General features: G+C 28.5%; 1 protein-coding gene across 2 annotated transcripts in view; it reads right to left on the bottom strand.

Moving 5' to 3' along the window:
• Positions 1–26,740, bottom strand: part of LOC107443843 (doublesex- and mab-3-related transcription factor 1A) — a 172,613-nt gene that overhangs the window by 108,128 nt on the left and 37,745 nt on the right. Inside the window, exon 1 of one of the 2 annotated variants that reach the window (XM_071187113.1) lies at positions 2,904–3,889. The exons of the other annotated variant lie outside the window; for it this stretch is intronic. Coding sequence (XP_071043214.1) covers positions 2,904–3,657 — 754 coding nt within the window. The 5' untranslated portion in view covers positions 3,658–3,889. Of the gene's footprint in view, positions 1–2,903; positions 3,890–26,740 lie in introns of those variants that run through there. 2 annotated transcript variants of the gene reach the window in all.

Here is a 26,740-nt window from a genome sequence, read left to right as displayed (position 1 = left end):
TGCGAAACTGACAAAACTGATATATATATATATATATATATATATTGTAACCAGAAGTAAAAAAAAAAAATTTAAACTACATAAATTTTTAAATCAGTTATTTTTATTGATTTGTTTTATTTTTAGAAACACGCTAGTGTAATAGCTCAAAAGGATAAAATTCAAAAACGGCATTAAAATTTCTTATTTATTTATTTATTTTTTTAAAAAAAGCACGAAGTGCAAAAATGTTTAATGAATTAAATGTGACTAAACAATACCTCTCTTCAATTTATTCATGACACAAAAATTTAGAACTTCTTTCTGAGAATCTGATATTAAAACGTGTTCTTTTTTTATGATTAAAAGTAACTGCAATCTCGCTTATTTTAAAGTACGGCAAAGGCGGATATTCAGAGCTTTCAGCTTACATCCTGAATCTTTGAGACGGCAATTAATGTAAATATGTGTTTTTATTCTAATAATAAAAAAATAAAAACGAAACAATTCTTGTATCCATGACAAACAAATCTACTCGTTACTACCTGTTTATACAAAATAAAAACAAGCTTTAAATGTCTGCATTAATTAAAGTCTTCAAAATTTCAAAATGAACTATTGAAATATGAGGAATATATGACAATTCAAAAGCTGGTTATTAATTTATTTTATTTCATTTTACTTTATTTTCTTTTTCAAAATACTATTAGATGATCTGTTGTAAGTAGATTTGATAGATAATTTAACGTTTAAATTTTTTAAACTTCTCGAATGAGTTCAGTAGAAACTTTTTTTTGTGAAACATTTTATGAATTTTGCATACAGTATGTCAGCCCCGAAATTAAGTTAAGTTCATCACTTTTTCAATTCTATTTTAAAGAAGTATCTAAAAAATGACATACTTTCGAAATAAAATAACTTATATAAAAAAGTATAAATCCGAATAGTAAATAAAATGATAACTTTTGATTAATTTTACTGAAGTAATAAAAGTGAATAAATTACGATTATAAATAATTCATCTTAATAGTCATATATGTGTTTAAGTTGTTATATTAAATTTAAAGTTCATACAAACAGCAATAAAATTGTATGGATTAGAATATGAAATGAAATGTATCTAATAATAAAAATTCATAAGTTGGGACTTATGATGAAATGTGAAAGGAAATTTTCAATTAACAGAAACATAATTGCATAGTTAAGAATATTAACTGAAACGTTATCAGCATAAAAATGCAAAATTTGGAATAATTAATAAAATTTTACTGACAGCAGTAATAAAATGGATTAGAATGCCAAATAGAAAGTTAGTATTATCAGTAATAAAAATGTATAAATAAGAATTTTAAAGGAAATGTTAGTACGATAATATAAACCTATAGTTTAGCATATTATATAAAAAGTCAATCCAACAGCAGTATAAACTTTAGTGGCATAAAAATAACAGTTCCATGAAAATAAACTAAGTTTTTTGTAAAGCATGATGGACTTAATTTAATAAATGGGTTCGCCGTATACGTGCCCTTAAAACGCTGCTCATAATGCATTAACTATACTAATTGTTATTAAATGAACTACGTGGTTTAACAGTTCTGAAATCGCTTTCGATAAATAAAACCAGTTAGATTGAGCAATAAAATCAATCAGAAATAGTTAAAAGTTACACAATAGTTATGCAAATTTAAAATCGAAGATCTGCATTTCAAGGACGATTTAATGATTAATGATTTTTTTAGAAAGGAAAATTTGAATGCTTTTTAAATTTTTCTTACCTTGTTTTTTGATAATTATATACCAAATAAAACAAAGTTATCTATGTTTATCGGTATACTTAAGCCATTAAAAAACAAATGTATTTATGGAAATACAATACTTGGAAAATGTTATTTACATATTCACGGTAACATTAAATATCATAAAATGTTCTTATTGTCTTCAATCACGTTACATTCCTTAAAAAAAAATCAATGATTTGAATGCTGATTAAAATAAGAGAATATCAATTATTTTATAAAGAGTAAATATGCGAATCAGATTCCTACTGATAAATCATCATCGATCTATAAATATTTGCTTGGTGTTTAATTTCTATAGTTGAATGTATAAAATATAAATAAATAAAGGTATAAAATGATTTTTTTTAAAATTTCATTATCACAGATAATTAAATACATTTAACATGATCATGATGATGTTCATTTCCTTTACAAGTGTTATATAAACACAATAATTGTTAAATTGTTTACTAGCCAAAATCATTTTAAAATTTCTTACTTGATATTTAAATTATGTAGACAAAGCAAAGATATTTATGTGTTTATATTAAGCAATTTCATCCATCAAATTTCGAATGGTATTTTGAAAGAAAAATGTTATATTCTTTAAAAATCTTTACTTCAGAAAAAAAAGCATTAAAATAAGAGGATGATAATTTGAAATGAAGTAAATATTTTTATGGTTTTATTGATGATTCAACACCAATATCATAAATATTATCCTATTAGCAAAGGTAAAAAAATCCCCACATGATCAAAATTAATTGCTATAATAATAATAATAATATATATATATATATATATTACATTTTTTAATTAATTGATAAGCTAATTTTAGAACTGTTTAACTAAAACATAAATAAATAAGAAGATACTAGTTTGATTTAGAGCAAATGTATTCACAGTGAAATTCTACGCCTATTGATGAATCAACGCTGATCTATTTATTCATTTTCTATAGATAAATTTTTATAAACTCGAAAAATTAGTAGGGAAAAAAAAGCTGCGTTAGTTAAAATATTTTACACTTGTAGTTTACATCAATATGTAAGTCAATTTTTATGTAAATATGACAATTGAATAAATTATTGTGTCTTGATTTCACGTTAGATAGATATTTGATGGATTAATAAAGAATAAACCTACCTCCTTTCATCGTAAACGCTGATGTAAGAGATGATCCCAATCCATACATTGTGTCCTTACTGGACGGGGAGGTAGGGGAAGAATTTCCAGGCATATTGTCTTCTTCTGGGGGTACACGGCCCATAAGTTCATCCTGAGCCTGCGCCCTACGTAGGGCCACCTGTTGGGCCATCACCCTCTGCCTCTCCGCTATAAGAATGCACTTGGCACATCTGCAATTTCTAAAGGGGCAGTAACGTTTATGTCCCTTTACTGTAGCAGTTATTCTGTGATTTCGACACCTTGCACATTTAGGTTTGCGTGCACCCCCGGGTCCGGCATTGTTGGCAGGGGGCACAACAGCCGTTGGCCGTTTTGCTCCGTTATCGGGGCTTGCGGCCGGACACTGGCTTGAAGTGGGTGCCACCTGAGCACCGGAGGCCGCTGAGTAATAATTCACCATGGCTAACTGAGTATGCCCTGTAATTGTGGTACTGGAACAGGGACTAGTGGATCTTCTCCGGATCAACTCCCCACCAGATACGGTGACCGATATGGAATTAGGACTACCCTCCTCCCCATCTTCACTCTCAGATTTGGATCTGACGGACTGATCCTCCAAGTAATCGCTGCTGTCATCATCATGCGAGGACAATCGTTTTTTCAGAACCGATCGCACTTGTAGATCCATGCCGCTCACGCTTCGCCGCAGCGGTTGCAGAGTGACGGTTTGAAGTAGACGCGCTCTGGACTGCATGAAGACCCGTGACTTCATCACGGTTTTGAGTGGACGCCCCGTCTTGGTTGGTTGGAATAGTGGCTTCCTTTTCCTCCCTGGAGCTCCAATGCGAGTCACGTGATGTACGGCCACCCCTACCTTCCTCTTTCCGATCTCTGTTGATCACAGATTTTCTCCAACCTCTCTCTCTCTTGGGGAGAAAGAAAACGCGCGCGCGCAATAAAAGTTTTCCCTGTTAGCTCACCTCTCAACCTGTCACTCAGTTTTACGGCACTTCTTTTTCCGAGCGCCCTTCCGACGATACCAATGACGCAAGAATTTCTGAAGATAAGCGCTGATAGCCTTTCCAATAAAATAAAAAAGTAGACAAATACATTTAATTTTGTCGTTCAAATTAATTTTATATTAGGATAAATGTAATTAAACAGAACGCATATATTTTAGAATCGGATAGATTCATTTAGTTTTGTCCTATTTATTATTTCTATCGCTGGGATATGGTTAAAGAATCTTATGAACTGAAGATAACTGATAGCTTTTCGAATAAATGTCCATTCGAATTAGAATAAGTAAAATATTTTAATTGCATGTAAATTTAGTTTCATTGTCTGTAATAATTTTGTATTTGGACTAGGGTAAATTAAACAGAATGCACATAAATTAAGAATTCGATTAGATTATACATCACTCAATTTATCAATTATTTTTATCACTCGTTCAGTAAGCAGGGAATTTTATGAACTGAAGATATTTATCTGATAACTTTTCGAATTAAATGCATAGATTATATAGAATAATTCATTTGAATGCAAATTTAGTTTCACCGTGCATAATAATTTTATATTTATATAAATGTAGTTTAACAGAATGCACCTATTTTAAAATTGGATAGATTCATTTAGTTTTGTCCTATTTTATTACTATTTCTATCTCTAGAATCTGGCCCAAGAATTTCATGAACTGAAGCTATTCTATTCCCCTGATAACTTTTCGAATAAACTTAGAATAGTTTAGATTATGTAGAATAATTTATTTGCGTGCACATTATTTTCAACACATGCACTAATTTTATATTTGGACGAAGGTAAATTAAACAGAATTCGTATAATTTAGAATTTGATTAAATCCATTCATTTATATTTTATTTAATTATTTCTATCACCTGTTTAGCAACTAAGAGAAGATGCAAGATTTTAATGAATTGAAGATAAGCAATTTATCTGATAGCTTTTCGAATTAAATGTATAATAGTTTAGGTTATATAGAATAATTTATTTGCGTGCACATTATTTTCAACACATGCACTAATTTTATTTTTGGACTTAGATAAATTAAACAGAATTCATATAATTTAGAATTTAATTAGATTCATTCATTTACATCCTATTTAATTATTTCTATCACCTGTTTAGCAACTAGGAGAAGATGCAAGATTTTAATGAATTGAAGACAAGCAATTTATCTGATAGCTTTTCGAATTAAATGTAAAATAGTCAAGATTATATATAATAATTCATTTGTACGCACATTTAATTTCACCGTGTATAATAATTTTAATTGGACTTAAGTAAATTAAGCAAAATTCACATAATTTAGAATTTGATAAATTTATTCAGCATTTTATTATTTCTATCACCAGGCTAGTCGCTAGGATAAGACACAAGAGTTTTATAAACTGAAGATCAGCAATGGGATTTCATACGATAGCTCTTAGAATTAAACACAGAAGGAAGAAAAAAGATTCTGGTGAAGTTACAGAACTGTATGGTAAAGGCATTTCTAATAAATACAAATAAAATAATAATAAATAATAATAATTACGGTAGAAAAAATTAAAATATTCGGTATTAAGGCAATCTATTTGGTAATTTTTTCGTTCATATAGTAACGGTTTTAGGCAAATTCTGGTTTTCAAAATTTTAGTCCTTATTACCAATCACAACGGTTTACCGCACTTCAAGTAAAAAATAGAAATCTGAAAAATAGATTTATCCAAATAAATGGTTTTTATACCATGTTCTAAGGTATATTGATATAATTACCAAATTTTAACATACATTATGAAACCATATTTCATTGCTGATTTCACCAAAATCAATATCAAAGCTCCTCGGTAAAAAGTACTGATCTTTCTGGTGTTCCCACAGAGCCAGAAAGACGGTAAATTTTACCACATTTTGGTAGTTTTGATCATACTTTTTTTCCAGTGAATGTAGAATAGTTCAGATAATGTAGAATAATTTATTCGGATGCACATTTAATTTCGCAGTGTAAAAGAATTTATATTTGGAATAATGTCAACAGTTTTTTAAATAAACTAGAGAAGAGTTAACAAATTGTAAGGACTATGAGGAATTCTAAGATTATAAGCAATTAGGAACGTACAACAGGTTGATGCCTATTAAATTAATTTTCTTTTGTTCCTCATTCTAGACATAAAAATCTTTCTCTTATAGTTTTAAAATAAAACGCGTTACATATTTTAATATCAAATCTTGGTCTGTTACAAAATTAGGTAAAAAAACAATAAAGCAAGAAACAAATATATTAATAACATTCTTTCTTTGCCCCTTACAGTAGAAACAAAAACTTCGTTCCTTTTCTTAATTTTTAAAATGATACTCCGTACTTATTTTAATTTCAGCTCTTTGTTAAAAAAAAAAAAAAAAAAAAAAAAAAAAAAAAAAAAAAAACTTATATTGAAGTAAAAAATGGATTGATTAATTAGGTTAATTCTTATTACCTTTCTTCCATTGTCGTTTATTTTAAACGCAAATTCTTTTTGCTCTAATTTAATTTTAAAATAAAAAAGCTAATTATAATATCGTAATTTTGTTTGTTAAAAGAAAAGTAATAAACATCTTGGTTATTATTATCCCCCTTTTTTCAAAAATTTGTCTCTTATTGTAAATACAAAATGCCTCTCTTTATTTTATTTTTAAAATCATACGCTTTTCGTATTTTAATTTTAACTCTTTGTTTGTTAAAAGAGAAGTTTTTCAAAGTTAATTTTAATAAAATACTTGATCTTGAATATCAAAAACTTAAATCTTAATCTAATAACAGTAATGTCACATTCAATGCGCTTTATTCACAGAGAAACAAATTCAGGTAAAATTATCGCACTGTATGGTTTTAACATTTCTAATTCAAAAAAAGAAGAAGAAAAAAAGAAGAAACATAATTTTGTTTAATAAAATCAAAATATGCGGTATTTTTCCATTCGTATGGTAGCGATTTTCCGGAAATTCTGATTTTCAAAATTAAGAGTTCTTATTATTACAAATTTAGTAAAATACAAAATTGAAAAGTAAATTTACCGGAAAAAATGGTTTTTATGCCATGCTCTAAGGTATCATCATAAAACTATCTAATTTTGCCCCATTTATCAAATTTTATCAAAATTATTATCAAAGTTCTTCGAAAGAAATGTGTCGAGCTTTTTGGTGCTACCATAGAGAGATGCGGTAAGTCTTAGGAACTTTCTACCAAAAGCGGTCCTGAGGGACTACAAATTCAAAATCAGTGTAAAATTAAAAATGAAAAAATAAATAAATTGATATCTAGAAAATGTACAATGCGAAAAAAGAAAAAAAGAAGAAGACTACTTTGAATACCCTTTGATCTAATAATCAGAATTACGAAATCAGACACAAAAGCGCTCTGAATAAACATATCTTTTTTTTTCTCGACGGATTCAGATTTCTGACCCCCAAAATACAGGCTGCAATCTTAGAGGGCTGCAATCTGTGAAATATGGTCCCCATAGTTTGGTTAAGAGAGCGATCCGAAGTTTGGACCCCCTTATGTTAATTTTCTTTTTAGCGTATTTCGCAATAGTTTGAGAACCTTTTTAAGCGAATTTAATTTTCTTTAAACACAATTATTAAAGTTGTTTACACAAAGATAATTGCATACGAAAAATAAAATTTAGCAAATTAAGAGAACCATTAAAAATATTCAACTAGTTTAATAGTTTGTAAATTTGATAAATCTTATGTTAATCACGTAATAAAAGTATCGACTTATACCATATTTTGGCAGTTTTGACCATACTTTTTTTTTACCATACTTTTTCGACACAAAAACGTTTTTTTTTTAATGTGATACATGCTTTAATTATTTCAATTTCAACTCTATGTTTATTAAACAATCTGTCAAAAGATAGCTAATTCTAAGTCAATTTCTGTGAAATACGAATAAGTAATTTATGAAAAATCATCAGAGTAAAAAACCAAGAAATAATTCCAACATTTTAAACCCTTAAATAAATTAAAAAAATAATCGAATATTAATAAATCGAATTAATAAATCGAAAATTTAGATTGTGATGAATTTAATTAGCGTTAAAAGTTTCACGTAAGAGATATTAGTAAAATATGTCTTCATAAAATCAGTTAGGATATATTTTATCTTTAAGTAGAATATTGTTAAGAAATCACTATTGTGTTCTTATTTAAAATAACTTAAAATATTTGATCTACTGTATAAAAAGCAAAAGATATGTTTTGGAATAAATAATAAAAACAGTTAATATGCTAAAAAGTTTCATAAATATCAGTTTAAAAAATTATGAAAAAAGAATAACGAAAAAAAGTGGAACAATTTGTATTTTGAATTTTTTTTTTTTGTTTCATATAAAATTCAGAACAAATATAGGGTTTCAATTTATTTTATACTTTTTAAAATAAGTTGTTTTAAAGCTGCAGTGTTTTTTTTTAAAAATTAAACACGTTGCACCTTCGCTAAAAAATAAAATTAATGAGAAAAAAATTTGTATACGTTAAAATTTTATACGAATTTAAATTCAACTTTTCTTTATACTACTTATTTGCATTTCTTTGTTGTGTTAGTTTTGTAGGACGGCGCATTGTTGTAAATCTAAAATGAAATACCTAAAAGAAACGACTGAAAATATTTTCTGAGATGTCATTATTGATCCGATCTCTCTTTAAAATAAGTGTAAACTTAAATGAAGAACTTAAAAAATAGAAAAAAATGAAAGAAAGAAAGAAAAAAAAAAGTGGGGAATTCTGGTTATTTTTGTGGGTGACATACATAGGAGGAAACAAAACTTCAAAATCCTATTCAGTAATTGTTGGTTTATATAATATTAAGTTATTGTTAGATTTCATAACAACAAAATAACTACAAGTTCTTTTAATTAACTTTTAATCGGCGATAAGTTAACTCGTCTTTTCATGCTCAAACGTTGTTGATTGACGACGAGTAATTCGTCATCGCACTCGCGATCGCTCAACAGCATTTAGACATGGAATTAATATTTAGAATGTTTTACTTTACTCCCTTATTCAATTACAAAATAATAGTCGGTAACATGACGTGCACTGTAAAAAAAAATTTCCAAATCAAATTACGGTAGAAAGCATCGGCATAAGGAGTGCCGGGACCTTTTACCGTAAATTCCATTTTCAACGGAACATGTCGAGCAATAAAAAATATCCGATATACCTCCGTAATTTTTACAGTAATAATTACCTTAAAATCACTCGAAATATTACTTTAAAATTTACGGTATAATATTTTAGGGTAAAAATGAGATATACAGTAGGATGGATTTTACGGATGATGCACCCAAAGAGCCGTTACTTGAAACCATAATTTGATCCAGATTTTTTTACAGTGTAGTTTCTGTGTAAAATTGACGGACAACAAACTGTTAAAAAAAGAGAGAGGGAAAGATATAAGTCAGGAAGATACAGAATATAAGAAAATTTAAAAAAAGTAAATAACATACTTGTTTTAAAAGCAGACAAACCAAATAAGGACTTGCGTTCTCGCTTCGCAAGTACTATAGAGCATTTTTCCGAGCTCAAATCTTCTCTTACACGCGTTATTCCCAATCGCAGATCTTGATCCTGTTCTCTTTTCAAAGCTACTAAACAACGCATTACCTCGCGTCTTTTCACAATCAAAATGCACTTTGGACACCTACACTTTTTAGTTTTACAAAAATTTATGTGGTCCTTTTTATCGACAATTATACCGTGATTCCTACATGTTGTACATTTTGGTCGCCGAGGATTCGAACCACCTTCCACCTTATTAGTCACTGCGCAGTTTAATCCTTTGGATAAATCTGATCCAGACTTCGTTAGCTTGACTTTTGATAAAGACATGTCAAAGACAATAAAACTTTTCAATTGGAGGAGTTTTTTTTCCTTCCCAATTCGAATTTCAAATGGATAATTTCATTTCACGTTGATTACCGCCACAGATTCTCGCGGTTGCAAAGTAGTTTCTGGAGGAAGGGGTTCGAGAATGAAGATGTTTGGAAAAGATGTTGTGAAATCTAAGGCTTTTTAAAAAGGGGAGGGTTGGTGCTATTCGGACCGGTCTGCGCAGAACAGCACTCGCCATTGATTGGGTGAAGTTGTTACTATGTTTCTTATGTCTGGCAGACGCAGGCTTATCGATTGGTGGAAATAGCTACTTTGTTTCTTTTTGTCTGGTAGACAGGCATGATTACGAAACATGTTTTCATTTTTCGAAGGAAATGTCATTTCCTTGAACATTTCCTTTCAATTTTCCCCCTCTGAGTAGAGATTATTCGAAATAAAAACGTCCCCTTTTCAAAATATGTATATTTTTATCACTTTTTTTATCCCAAACCCCTTTAGAGAGTAAATAGAAAGGTATAGCTACTCTTTAAAAATTCATTTAACCCTTTAACGCAGATGGGACACTGGTGTCCCTTTTATAATTTTTTTTTCTGGCACTTCAACTACAAGCAAAATTACATTTTGACATTTATTAATTTTTTAAAAAAAAACAGTCTAATAGCTACTAAATTTTCTTTAGATTATCAGAATTATATTTGAACTAAAATATAAAATTCAAAGAAAAATTTTTTTTCATTCATATTCAAAAATTTATCAATGATAGATTTTGTAAATTAAAGGGATTTCAATGACGAATAAGTGCTTTTCTACGATCTAAACAACTGCAAGTTTGGGAATTCGTAAGTGAACATAGTTAGGAAGATTTTACCTTTAACGCAGAAAAAGTCACCGGTTTTTCAACCTTTATTTAATAACCATGCATTAATTCATAAATTTCCTAACCATGCTTTTATAAATTAAAGGAATATGGTGAATAACTGCTTTTCTTAGATCTAAACAACGGCTATATGAAAAATTATTGTTTGTAAGAGAGCATTGTTAAGAAGATTTTACCTTTAACGCAGAAAAAGTCACCGCTATTTCATGCTGTATTTCATAACCATAAATTATTAAAATGCGAAATATAATATTTTTCACTTATTTTGACCTAAATTAATACAAAATCATGAAAATTTTGAAAAATATGTTTAATAAAAATTCGGCATTAAAGGGTTAAGAACAGTAGAAACCTAATTAAAAGAGTAGTTGTAAAATCACACTTGATTTTCTAGTATATTTATGAAAGACTATTATTTGAAGGGCTTAATTACGAATCTAACTTTTCTAGATTTTTTTATTCCTTTGCGTGAAGCAATTGTTTTAAGAGGCCTACGCCTGGGGATGCTCATCCGTACATTTTAGATATTTCGGGAAGTGTAAAACCATAAAATCATTAACAATTGATTAACTAAATAATTGATAAATTATTTAGTTCCTAATTGATAAAATTAACTAGAAGCAAGACATGGTTAAATTTAAAATTTTTATCAAGGTAGCAATAAATTTTCACAGTATTATGGTTCGGCTTAGAAATATGTCTAAGAATTTCTGTCTCTTTCTGGCAACAGCATAACACTTAATTAATACGGAATTATTTAATAATAGTTTAATCAATGCTAATTACTTGTTTATTATTTTCATTGCCAAAATTTGATCAGATTTGATGTTGCTGTTCAAAAACGATATATAATGGACAAAAAAATGCTATTTGTTTATTTTAATTTTTTTTAATAAAATTAATTGATTTTTAAACTCATTGACATAATATCAAAGCATGAAATTATACTATAAATAATAATTCATTAAAATGTATTTTTTAAAAAAATTATTCTTACAATAGTTGCCTCCATTTAAATATTGCGTAAGCATATTTTTGGCAATTTTGAAAACTCTCTACTCCCTTGTAAGCAAAAAAAAAAACAAATCATCAAATCCCTCCAATACTTATGAAAGAAATGTGCTTCTAGTTTTTTGCTTTAATTGTTTGCTTTCATCGACTTTTATTGTTGCAATCTAATTTAAAAATTAAATTCAAGTAAGAGATGTAACTTTGCACCAAACAAAACTTGCGTTTTCATTCAATTCCTAACATTTTTAATAAATTATTCTTTAGGAAACTTAAGTTTTCTTGCACTCATTAAAGAAATGTCTTTTTTTACTTTGTTCTCCCAAATTTAATTACGAATTTGACTATTTTCCAGGTGTAATTTTTTGTTAAATTTTTCTTTTCTTCTCCTTCTTCGTTTTTTTATGTAGTTTAAAACAAAGAAGTAGAATAGAAGAGGATTACACAAGCATTTCTTTCTTTTTTTTTTTTAAATTTTATAACCGTCGTTGAACAGCAGACACAATTTTTGGGTTTACGACTACTAATGACTCTGTAGCCTTGTAATTTTGAACCCAATCCAGAAGACAGGGGAACTCCTGGATCAAAATTGGCCTTCGTGGAGGACTTTTTGATGGCACAAACTCGCATTTGCGTTACAAAGAGAGGTAGACCACGAGAACCTCCCACGGTTAATTCGACGGCACGGGGACTCTAACCCATGATCCGTCTACCACTGAGGATATTTCAAGTCAGCACTTTGGTCGGTGCAAGCCGGATGCAAAATTCGTATCGACCAGTCATTGCTGGGATTCGAACTCGGATCACTCACTATCCTCTGAGCCATCGTAGCTCACCAGCTTATACCCCTTCTTCCGCCTCGTCAGCAAAAATAAGAAATTCAAACCTGTCCCTCTAAGATTCTGACGTAATATTTAAACGACCTCTTTTTCATATAAAAATAGTTATGCATTTCAATTAAATTATAATTATTATTTCTATTATTATTATAATAATTATTTAAAATGTATATTTAACTAATATTTGCTCATAGTGGAGGTCCTGAAAAACTGCCTCGAATGTAATATCCTAATTAAATCACCATTTTTGTGATAACGATATTGAATTTTTAAAAAAAATGTGTTTAGTCTTAATTCTTAAATTTAAATGAACTTCAATATGTTAATAAAAAGTTTTAATATTATTATCTCATTTATTCAATGTCAGAAAAAGAAATATGAAAAGAAAAAGTAAATAGTATTTGTAAAGTTAAAATAAAACGGCAATGGCGAATTAACAACAGCATAAGTCCTGTTATCGTTTTTATTACTAAGTATAAATATGAACTAATGAAACTGATTAAATATGGACTAATTATATTACAATAACTTAAAATGATACGCAATGCTTTAAGTGAGGGGATGGGAAAATGTACAAAGTTACCCAAAATCCATGCCACTTACATAAACTAAATTTGTGGTAAAAACAAATAACAATCAGATAAATACACACAATTTAATCCATTAAGTAGAAATTTTTTAAACTTAATTCTTTTCAAATGAGAAAAATTAATGATACCAACTAATCTATTTTCACAAAATGTAGAATAAACATTTTAAAAGCTTTTTATGAAAACAATTCTCTAAATATTTTCTAAAAAAAATTGAAGTGATATGAATTGACCGACAAAATTATCTTCAAAGACCCCATATATGTTTAATCGGTCTTCAAAAGCATAATTATATGCGATGAGATGGTATGAATAACTATCCCACCATTAAAAAAAACTATTCATTATTTTAATTTTAAACCGGATAAATGCATTCTTCGTCAGGACAAGCATTAATAGTGATGGTCTTTCACCAAAATAAACTCTTTAATGAGCAATAAAATATTCCGGTGAGCAACGCAAGGGAAAAGATGTAGTTACCTTATCAGTTTAAACTGGTTTTGTCTCTTTTAACTAACAACCGGATTTGTTATTGCTTGTTTATGTACCGATAAGAAAGAAAAAGCCTTGACTGTGTTTTGAGTTGAAGTATCAAAAGCTTAACGAACTTAGGGTATACTTTGAAAAGCTGTAATAGGTTGTATAAAAACATTGGGTGTATTTTGAAGTCGTTAACGACCTTGTTATGCTTTTAGAGAATATAAAAGGTAAAACTGCTAAATTGTTTTGAAAGAGTAGTTTATGACAAGTAGGGCAGTTAATCATTTACTTTGCATTGAAGTTGGGGGAAAAATGCCCAATTAAAACAAGAGGTTTGATGGTGGGTGCTTAGTTATGGCACTAGCAATATTTAGAGCAGCGATGGCTGGTTGATACGAATCCTCATCCGGCTTGCACCGAATACATAATGACGTAAAATATCCCCAGGGGTTGACAGATCATGGGTTTAAGTCCCTTTGCACGTCAGGCTAAAAGTGGGAGGTTCTCGTGTTCTTCCTCGCCATGTAACACAAATGCGGCTTAGTTCCATCAAAAAGTCCTCCGCGAAGCAAATTTCTCCCAATACTTGATCCAGAAGTTTCCTTGTCTTCTGAATTGGGTTCAAAATTACAAGGCTACGGAGCTGAACATAAGTAGTCGCAAACCCAAAAATTGGGTCGGCTGCTCAACGACGGTTATAAATTTAAATCTCAAATTAGCAATATTTTGCCTTTCATTTACTTTAATGCAAAAATGGCAATCCGTTTCTCATAAATCAAGATCAAAACTAAAATTAGGTTTCCAATTTAACACTACTTACAAAATGTCTCTAATTTATAATTAAATAAATTATTTACTCTAATTTATAATTAAATAGATTATTTACTTGCAGAAAAACTTTGGGTAAATTTTAAAGTCATAGACGATCTTGTTATGCTTTTAGAGAATAGCTAAATTGTTTGATGAGAGGTGCTGAGCAATATTTAGCTTCATATTCATCGTAACGCAAAAATTGCAATCTGTTTATCATATCCAAATAAAAGTTAGTTTTCCAATTTATAACTACTAACAAAATATCTCTAATTCATTATTAAATAAACTAATTTTATTTTAATTATTTTATCTTATAATTATTATTATTATTTTTTAAATATAAAACTATTTAGAAAAGTTCCATTCGTAAAATTGTATTACATAAATTATCTATAAATCAGGAAATGTTTTGATCATCCTCACCATGATCTTTATACATTTTCATAAATTTTCTGTCATCATAGATTTTTATTATAATTATTAAATTTATGATAAAATTCCTCTAATTAACAATGATTATTATTTTATTTTTATAATTTTAATATTTTATAACCGTCGTTGAACAGCCGACCCAATTTTATGGGTTTACGACTACTAACGTTCAACTCCGTAGCCTTATAATTTTAAACCCAATTCAGAAGACTAGGGAACTCCTGGATCGAGTATTGGGAGAAATTTGTCTTCGTGCAGGACTTTTTGATGGAGCTAACCCACATTTGCGTTACGTGGAGAGGAAGACCACGAGAACCTCCCACGATCATCCCGACTGGAAGGGGACTCTAACCCATGTTCCGTCTACCACTGAGGATAGTTCACGTCAGCACTGTAGTCGGTGCAAGCCGGAATTCGTATCGACTGGGATTCAAAACCTGTTCACCGCATTGGAATGCGAACGCTCTATCCCCTGAGCCACCGCGGCTCACGATTATAATTTTAAAAAAATAAATAAATAAAAAAGATTAAGCTTTTCTGAAAAATGTGAGACGGTTTTTTTTAAAAATATTATTACTATACTATTAGGTTGGCGTGACTAATACAGCATGTAACATAAAAACACCACTTTGGCAAAAAAAAAAAAAAAAAAAAAAAAAAANAAAAACCAAAAAAAGACATTACGAATGCGTGAATGAATTTAAATGCATCTATCATATGGAAACATGAAACAACCTTTTACAATATTCATTTTGCAAAAGATGTAAAATTTATTCTTTTTCTAGTCAAATGCTTTGGCATTTGACTAGAAAATGCATATATTTGCACGAATTTCATTGAAAGAAATGTACAGAAGCTATTTAGGATTATTTTCCCTCTTCTTTTGAAAAGGAATATGCTATGTTGCACTTCTCATATTATTGAAATAAATAGTAATGAATCGAAAAGTAAGCTAGGATAAGTAAAAAGAAATAGCATCGAACGATTTAAAACCTTCTCGGTCTCGATGCTAAAAAAAAACTGACAAACTCGTGCTTTATCCCAGAAACAATTCCTAATTCGAGTCCACCTTATTTAACCCGTTAGTCAACTTACAGGAATGTTAACGAATGATGCTGTAAGGGAGTCGGTTTTTATGAGGAAGGTATAATATTTTCAGGAAGAGATTTCAAAAAGGGATGCAAGATCCTCTTTTTTTAAGGAAAGTCAGTTGAAAGGAAATTTTTTTCAATGTTCTCATCTTTCTCCTTTGCCATTTTCAACCGGTAGTTACTTACGAATTCAAAAAAACTACACGATTGCTGTATTAATTCTTGCTACACAACTTCATGAAAACTACACAAATGAAATCAACTTTTTTAATGAATTTGATTATATATTTATCTATATAATTTAGATTTTTCGCAATAACATTAGAGACCTTAAAGCAAAATCTTAAAAATAAATACTGGAATGAATTTTAATCTTTAATTTTATTAGATATAATGGTACAACTGATAGACTAGGGCTCAATAAGCCACATTTCTCTGAAAGACGGCACTTTTTCTATTAAAATTCGCTTTAGTGTTTTTTTCAGATGGGTGCATAATAAGCTTCTCGAGTTTTCACTAGATGGCATACAAGCATTTAATTTTCTACAAGGAAATCGTGTTTTTCATCAAAAAGCCTTTAAAAAAGGCTCTCTTAAATAATTTAAAAAACTCCGACTTATTATATTACACCAAGTCTTTAACACTAACTAACTGTTAGCTGTTACTGTTTTGTCTCTAACTGTTTTAACTGTTGGTACTGAATAATAAACTTTAAAAGAAAACACAGATGTAAAAGAGTGAAAGTATCAACTGTTACTGTTTTGGTTTCTGTTTTGTCTCTAACGTTTTAACTGTTGGTACTAAATAATGAACATTAAAAGAAAACACAGATGTAAAAGAGTGAAAGTACCAATTACTATAAGGTACTATTTGTGAGACAAGTATCAATTCTTTTAAGTAACACATAGCCTATATTCTTACACAAAGATTCTTTCATAAAGTTTTCAATTCTTCCACTATATATTTACACAAAGAATTAACACAAAGACAGGCAAGAAGTCATGTAGAACATAAACAAACTTATTATGCGTCGAAGTTGCCAGGTACACAAAATAAAAATATATCACGGTTATAATAAAATACATACACATATAATAAATCTAAGTTAAGTAAAAGAAGTAGACTAGAAAGAGTTATATTTCAGCAAATTCGATGAGTGATACGGTTCTGTATTTTATTAACTTAACGTTAATTAACATTTTAAGTTATGCAGAGAAACTTAGTTTAACTTAAATACTCCATGTTGCTGATAAAGATTAGCTGGTGCTAACGTCATAGGTCACATGCGTGGGTATTGGTTGTCTTTTTCCTCTTGAAGTGCAAGTACCCAATTATCGTTTTGTATAATATTTACGATAACGTCATATTCGATACACCTATTTGTATTAACTTTAGCCCGTAACCAGTGTAAATCAGAACCTGATGTTGAAGGGATAAAATAATAGTCACGTTGCGAACTTGGCGAATACGAACTTGGCCTAAACGTTGGCGAACTTGGCTTCATAGTACGTAGTGATTATTTTTTATAAAGTTTATGATATTTTTATTTGAATTATAAGAATATAAAGTTTGAGGATTTGAAACTCGTGAACAAAAAAGTGCTAAACTGGTAATTATTATTATTAATAGTTAGTATTGAAATGTTTTAGTATTAGAATTTAATGAATTTAAAAGCTTTGAAATTGAAATGCCGTTTGGACGAATAAGATGTATATTTATGTAATATTATGTTTAACATTACCACTGACGATCAAATATAATATTTCTCGAATCGACAGATTGTATATTTGTTTCTAGCTTACTTCTGCACTTTAACTATGAGCTTTAAAGATTTTTTTTCTTCTAGTGGTTAAGAATCGTCTATTTTTTAAAAAAATATTTTGAAAAAATGCCGTTTCTATGACAGCGTACATTTTAATCTGTGATAATGGTCTTCATCAATACAATTTCGTACATTCGATTCTGAGCCCGAACCACATAATACCGGAGAGAGGTGATTATTTATAATATCCTGCCCCCTTGAAAATGTGCAAAATGCTGAGAAAAAACATGATCCATCTCGGTGCTCCCGTTCTCGGGTCATTAGCGAACATACATCCAGACAGACTTTCGCCATTATATAAATAGAGAATTTTTTGTCCTAAGACAAATTGACCGCTTACTTTTTTCTTCCAATTTTTACTATTGCTTGTATTTAATTGTACAACTAACATTCTTATTACAGAAAATGTAGCTGAATCTTTGCTTATTTTATTTGCATTAGATTGTATTTTCCCTCTATTCCATATTCAGTTGATGTACACTTGCAAATATTATTATTTTGATCAAAAAATTAATGTATAAACTATCTTAAACTATATTTGATTAAGAGAAGGTTAAATGTGCGAGGCTATATAAACCACTCATAAAATTTCATTATATTTGAAAGTCTTTTTTTTATTACAAATTGTGGAAACATATTGAACAAATAAATGTATTGAACTATTACCAAAAAAAGAAAAAAAGCGTCAATATGGCAGCTGACAAAGAAAAGAATAAAGAGAAAGAAAAAAAGCAGCATAATATCATAAAGTTGTCATCATCTTTTTTCTATTACAATAGGAATATTCCATTTCATGAAAATTGTTATGTTAATCACGTTTTATTCCTATATCGTTTCAGACAAAACAAACTGTCGATAATCAAATAGTTTATATATTTCGAACTTCATGAATCAGACAACATGAAATCAAATTACTTTAACTATAATTTGCTATTAGTGAAATTCTATCAGCGAGATTCCAAATTTTGGGAATTAAAAACTTGTGTTATTCAGACTAATAATATTATGCTATCCAGATAATCTACCGAAGCACTACAAACTGATCATTTAGAGCCGCTTAGGGGATAGAGCGTTCGCCTTCCAATGAGGTAAACCAGGTTCATTTCCCAGCGATAGGTGGTCGATAGGAATTCCGCACCCGGCTTGCACCAACCACAGTGCTGACATGAAATATCCTCAGTGGTAGACGGATTTAGAGTCCCTTTACCGTCAGGCTAACCGTTGGAAGTTTTCGTAGTCTTCCTTCTCCATGCAAAGCAAATGCTTGTTAGTGCCATCAAAAAGTCCTCCATGAACACAAATTTCTCCCAATACTTGATCCAGGAGTTCCCTTGTCTTCTGGATTGGGTTCAAAATTACAAGACTACGTAGTTGAACATCAGCGGTCGTGAAGCCAAAAATTGTGTCGGTTGTTAAACGACGGTTATAAAAGAAAAATGATTATTTCAAATAAATAATTAAATTTAAAACACATTATTGCTTGTTCGGAACGGTTTGGAAGAGAGTAAGGTATATTTAAAACAATTCCAAAAACTAAAAATGTTTCGTCCAAGTGATACCGAGTAAGTAATGAAGTAAGTTCATACACTATCGTGGCAGTATCTAGTTTTACTTGATAGGCATTTTATTGGCATTTTGTTTATTTATATTATAACCGGCGTTGAAGAACTGAACTGTTTGATTTTGTGGTTAGTAATATTCAATTTAGTAATTTTAATCCAGACGACAACACAGCAAAAAATTTCTCTACAAATGCGGAGAGAATGAAAACTATATCAATTTAATTAAACTGCGAAAGGATTTTTTTTTTCAAATTTAGAAAAAAGTGGTGAAGAAATTGAAAATACCATTACAGGACACAAATGATACACCACGTTCGGTTACGTGAGTATACGTTTTGCAGAGACAGTATTTAAGGACTTATTCATCAAAGATTTACGAGGAATTAAAATAATGCCCGTAATGAGAGACGCCTGTTTCACAGGAGTGTCCGTAATGCGTAATGTGAGGTTTCACTGTATTATAGTTCATATAAAGAAATATATATATATATATATATATACAAAAAAGAATAATAAAATAAAAAAAACTTTTAATGGGAAAACGTCGTAAAGGTCTTCATCAGGACACATCCTTTACGATAAATGCGATATTTCTGAAAAATGAATAATTATTCTAATATAAGAATTACTCTTTATAATGTGTCTATATCGCTAAAAAATAAAATGCAGTTGAAAATGAGTTTGAAATAAAAGAAAGCAGAAAACAAACTTATCGGCGTGGAGTGGAGTAAAAATAAGAAATGTGTTTATATATATATNGTTACTTAGTGGTTTAAATTTAAATGCATGCAGTGTTTGTGGCAGGCCCCACCTAGGAAAAATTCGTATATATATATATATATATATATATATACGAATTTTTCCTAGGTGGGGCCTGCCACAAACACTGCATGCATTTAAATTTAAACCACTAAGTAACGTTCTTAATTATGTCATAATAAATTACATTAATTATGTCTCGGACAATTACTTAAAACCTTTTAAATATTAAATAAATCGAGTAACTTTCTAATTATTATTGAAGATTTTCGGAATATGAAGTAATGAACTGCATTCTTTCTTATACTAAAAATAATAAAAACCCAAAGAAGGGTGACAGTTTGACAAATCTTTTTATTAAATTTTTTTGTTGTTGTTAAGTTTCATAACAGAAAGAAAAAAAACTCTTGTACAACTAAAACTCCTCCCACGAAGTTAAATAAAGTTTTAATGAACCATGTCTAGACTATCAAGACAACATTGATTTTCATTGTAGACAGTTACGCTGAAAAGTACGAAAAGAATAATTCAATCTAACTAATACTTGATTTTACTTAAGATTTCTAATTCTTAGAACATTTTATGCAAAAACAATTTTTTAAAAAAAATGAAGATGACGTGGACGTGATATAAGAAGTGGGTGCTCTACCGTGCATAAGCTGGAATAAAAAGGGGGGAGTGTGCAGAATCGCCTGCAAATAAACATCGACTAGACACTGTCTGAAACTATTCCAGGTGTCATCTCGCCGTAACTCATTGAAGAAGAGTTGGGACAACCTAATGGGGCAGTCAACTTCGATTTCTCTCGCAGTCTGTGTCACGAACATTTGTTTACTGAAATTTAAGATGTTTGACCGGAATTTCGCCAAGATTAATGAGAAAATAATTATCTTTAAGAGTCGGAAAACAGTTACCACAAATCCTGGTTATGAAATATCTTACACCTTATTCTTATACATACTCTACCGTGTTAATTGTCATCAAGCGTTGTAATTTTAGTGATAAAACTAAAAAATATTGAGAAATAATGAATATTTAAATATAATAAATAATGATAATAAATAATAATAATTAATAAATTAAATGATTCCATTCCGTTTATTTAAATTCAATTTCTTTTTCGTTTTAATACCGTTCTACACTGGAAGAATTTCTCAATTACTTAAAAAAAAAAAAAAATTAAAATTGAAATAGACCAAATATTTGCAAAGTTTTATTACTACTACTACTAATAATAATAATAAAAAAAACCGCAATAAAAATGCCCATTTAAGATAATAATAATGAATAAATAAAAAATAAAAGTGTTCGTGTATGTGGTGTGTTAGAAAAAAAAATCTCAAATAAAAAGAAAAAAAGGATATTTGAAAGAATAGTCCAAATTATGTATCTCAGATGCTACCCTAAGCGAGAGAGGATTAAGTATATGAATTAATTTAAAACTATAAGGAAGAATAAAAAAAAATGTTTCGCTTGTTAAGATTCAGTTTTACTTTTAAAACAAATTAAAGAATATTTTTATTAAAAAAAATTATCCTTTTTTGGAAGATACAATGTAAAGACTGAAACTTCTATTATTCCAAATAAATACTACAATATATCAAAAAATTAAACTTGTAACAATATTAATGATGCTAGATGCAAATAGCTTTTAAAAAAAGACATGCCATAACCATAGAAGTAACATCTAAACAATATGGAATTTATTTAATATACGTACATCACAAGACAGCTTACAGTGCCCCCAAGCGGCTAAATCCAATAGTTTTTAATCAAATTTTATGTGTTATGTTACTAGCTAATGAAATACTTAGAAAGTGAAAATAAATACAATAAGTTAAATTATCTACGAAATTTTGTATTTTTTAAACAATATTTATTACAATTAATAATGTATAAAATATGTTTTTAATTAAAGAATTTTTAGCATAATAAATTATTAACTTAAATTAGTTATAAAAATCAACTTCAACTATGATTCTTTTAAGAACATTTAATTACAAAATCAAATAGATTTCTTAAATAAAAATATTTACAGTTTGTCTCTCAAAAAATACTTCAAATTCTTTGTTTCTTTCGTTTTAAAACATATCTATTGCAGCACGCGGTCCCATTTAAGTTCCGTAGTGCTGCCATCTACAGGCCATAATAAGAACCATTAATAATTTACTGAAGCGTACATTATTCTCTCGAATTCTTCTCTACGGACAAATTATTTCCCATGACAGCACTATGTCAATTAAAAATAATAATAATAAATAAATAATAAAAAAACTCATTGGCATTTGAAAGTTTATGTTTATTTTGCGGATGTTCATTTTATAACTATTAACTAATATAAAATTAGTTCGTAAAGTGAACTAACATTGCATTTTTAGAAGTAGATTTCATAGCAATAAACATCATAGACACTTATAAATATTACAGTGCATAAGTTACGTAAGCTTATAATTACAATAAGTAGACAGTTCAATTTATTTTATTTTGCGTATATGTATATAAAATTACAAATATATTTTAAGCAAATTTATTTCGATATTGAATATTTTGAAATATATTTGGTTTATTTCTTAATAAAACAAGTAAATTCTTTGAGAAATGATATAATATGTCATGAAAAATTAATATATTTATATATTAATTTTATAATTTTTATGAAAAATTAATATATTTATATATTAATTTTATAATTTTTATGAAAAATTAATATATTTATACATTAATTATTCTAATTTATAATTATACTTTATTTTCCTTATTATGGCATATTATCAACTACGTAAAGATAATTCTAGGAGTAATTTATAGATATACACAAATTCATAAATTAACTATACGTTTACATATTATAGCATCAATTGCGTATGTATAATTATAAGGTAAATTTGTAGGTACACAATTTCATTAGTTCACTATTCATTTACATACTAAGAAATAATTGAAAAAAAAATTTTTAATATGACAAGAAAATCATAATATTCGGAAATTTTAAATTACTGAATTTCAAAAATAAAACAATTTAGTAGCTAAAATTAAACTTACATTACAGAATATTCTTGAATTTTAAAGTACACAAATTTTCCTATAATTTTAAAAGTCAAATTACAATTACAAAAGTCAAATTACAAATGTGAGCGAATCAATCAAGCTTAAATTTAAAGCTAAAATTTCAAAAAAGGTTTTTTGTCTTTTAATTTACTTCTGAAGAACTAATTTATCAATTTCAGTCAAATTTTGTATTTTATCATTAAAAATTATGTAAATGATGGAATATTTGTCTACCTCACAATTCAAAATTTCTGTATAAATAGATTTTATAATTGCGTGCAATTTAATTTTTTCGATTCGCTTAAAAAGTTTCCGAAATATGGTGGAATATTCAATGACATTAAAGTGAGACCAAAACCTTCGATCCCTCTCTTGATTAAAATATTGGGAAAGTGTTACAAGATTACAGCTCCCCCTCCCCACATAAAAATAAGTCTGCCGAGAGAGAAAAAAATGTTTATTCAGAGCTTTTTTGAGTGATTCTGTAATTTAATTACTAGTTAGTTTAATTAATTAGTATACGTGACGATAATTCTTAGAACTATTAAGATTGGTATTAAAATGTAAAAATCAGATCATTAGAACAAATGGTATTCAGGTATATCAGTATACAAATGGTATATCAGTTTTCCTTTAGCTTACTCTGATAATAACTCTTATATATGTGTGAAAAAATTATTAAACTTTTCAAAATTAATTTCAAATCATTTCATATTATATAAAACTTATCATATCATCACTTGTAAATTTTAAACCATCAATAACATTTTTTATCATATTTAGTAAAGTCTAAGTTTTATGGTGATTATGATTAAAAATAAATACCGCTAAGAACAATTTGGAAATTTATAATATAATAATAAAATATACCTCAAGCAATGAAACAAGAATTTGAAAAATTAGTGCAAGTTTCCAAACATCCGATTTATTATTTACTTTCTACTAAAAATTTATGAAAAATCATTGTAAACAGTAAGAATTTAAATTTTTGAACTACAAAATGTATTTTATAGTCTTTTTTAATTTAAAATATTATTTAAATTGAATTTTTGTCTTCGTTTGTAGACTTTTAAATTTTTGTGTCACTAATCGTATTAAATATCATAACAAATTAACGTATTCTAAGAAATCTCACTATTTTTTCAAAAAAACATTGTCTTCGAACGTCTATGCAGAAAAAATATTTCTTTAGCATTTATGATTTATTATTTGGATTTATTTCAGCTCTGGTAAAAAGTCAGGCAATATTTGGAGATCAAATGTTTTTTTAATGATCATCTCGATTTAAAAATAAATGTTCCTTTTGTCTAATTATTTGGAGAGGAGAGGGCATAGAAATAATTGAAAAACTTACCGCATAAATGATATTGTTATGTTGAAAACATATACTATAAAACATTAAATGTGTATTTTTCATGCCCTCCAACCGCTTCAACTTTTGAGATTATTTAGCCAGCTCTGGTACAAAGACAGACTATGTTCGAAAATAAACGCACCGACTAAATGAACGCAATCCTGACATAAAGGTTTAAATTATTGAAAACTATTCTCAAACATATTCATTTTACAAAGACATCATTCGTAAGCACACAGTATGAATTTATAGTTCAAAGATTTTGAAAATTGAAACGATAAACAAATTTAGGTCAACTTAACCGAACAAAGATCTTCACCGTTATCATACCCGTAATATAAATAGGTAATTTAATTCATTATAATTCGGTATTCAGGGTAATCAATTTATAACAATTTACGAATAATTAATAGTGAGACAATTTTTAAATTTATACAATGAATATGTAACTTTAAAGTGATAAAGCAAATAAGGCAATTAATTAAAGGACAGGATCATACCCTTTCTATAATTAACAAGTTTAATTCCTTATGATTAATTAACAATAAATAAATAAGTAATAGTAGGAAAATTTTTAAACTTATACAATAATGGGTAACTTTAAAATAAATTAAGTAAATTATGCAATTAATTCTAAAAGTTGCGCAATTTATCGATAAAAGTAGCAAAAAAAAAATTAAAAAAAAAAAAAATTAAGACCGAAGTAGGAATTTCTGGATAAAAATGAAAAATTTAAATAAAAAGAATAATAATAATCAAACCAAGAATGGAGATTAAAAAAAGCTGGGTAATCGTAAATTGTTTAGATAAAAAAAGAGAAGATGATTGGTTACAAAAGTATTGATTAATATAAAGCATGAGAATTTAATATAAGCTAAACAAATCCTCTTATAAAGGCTAAGCTCTCTACCAAAATAATGTGTAACAAAACATAGAAATAAAGTGTTGACTAAATAAAAGAAATAAATGGAAGGGGAAAAAATTAAATCTTTTTTGGAACGCGAATTATCGCTTGAAGTATCTGACGTCACAGCTATAGAGAAAATAAAGACAGACACAGGAACTTTCTGCGACGGAACGGCGAACTTTGGGAAAAGGTTGTTTACGCTCGCTATAACCTCCAAACTCAGACACCGTCTGAATTTTGCCTGGATTATTCTCCCATCATGTCTCGTTTTGAAGTTCCAATAACATTTACTCTGTTATAGCTGGCGCTGTTGCGGGATTCAATAAATTCTTACATTTACATTTATACATGTAGATTAGAACAGTAAATAAATTGTAGTGGTGCTATTATTATTATTTTTAATCAAATTCTTTTAATTGATATGGAGAAAGTTCGGAGAACAACATAGTTTTCGATTGGCGCATTATGTAAAATCCCTTTAAGAGGGATTTAATGTTACGTCAATAGGAGAGTAGCGCTATTTGTTTAGAGCGGTGAATTATGTAATTATTCTTTATTTTCTATTTCAGTTTCATTGTTTAGTCAGCTATGTGATTTTTGCAATAAAGATAATGTATTTATTTCTCTACGATGCAATAATGATTCTTATAAAAATAAATATGCAGCAATAAAGAGCTATTTAAACCAGTTTTATGAGCATGAGTTTTAAAAAAGATATTGCGCAGGAAAAAAATTTATGAACGTGAAACTGTTCGAAAAAAAAATGAAAGCAAAGAGGTAAAGAAAGAAAAAAATATTAAAAATCTCTATAATAAAAAATCGTAAGGGTCACCGCATCGCTGTTTTGGGTGTTCAACTTAACGTTACATTTTGTTTTACTGCACAAAAACTAAAAGACTTAGAAACATTAAATTATTAAAAAATGTAGGAAAATGGGCAGTGAATACAATGGAAGAAAGAAATGTAACATTCGATTGTTAGTTCGAGAATTAAGAGCTAATGAACTTCTAAGAAAAAATACCACACTGGCTGCTCTACAGGCCAAAGGAATGCAACTACTAATTTAAAATTTGATGTGCTGTAAGGGCTATATTTGTGTATGAACTTAAAACAGTTTTTTTTCTTCCAAAATTCCAATTGTTTCAAAGATTACTGCAATTTTAAGTATTTATACTTGAAATTTTTTTCCACTTTTTCTTGCTCTATGTGACATTTTGCTTTTCTGCAGTAAATCTATAATATTTAGAGACTAGAAAATTCGAAGATATGCAGAGGGGAGGGGAAAGTAAAGGGAGCATATATATATATATATAATTAAGATTCCACAATTAGTTAGAGAATTATTAATTCTTAAACTCGTGGGGAAGAAAATAACATGTTTGGTCCATTTTTAG

The sequence above is a fragment of the Parasteatoda tepidariorum genome, chromosome 10 (genome assembly GCF_043381705.1).
Source record: "Parasteatoda tepidariorum isolate YZ-2023 chromosome 10, CAS_Ptep_4.0, whole genome shotgun sequence".
NCBI lineage: Eukaryota > Metazoa > Arthropoda > Arachnida > Araneae > Theridiidae > Parasteatoda > Parasteatoda tepidariorum.
Note: the sequence above shows the minus strand (reverse complement) of the source record. Positions and strands in the feature narration are given on the sequence as shown.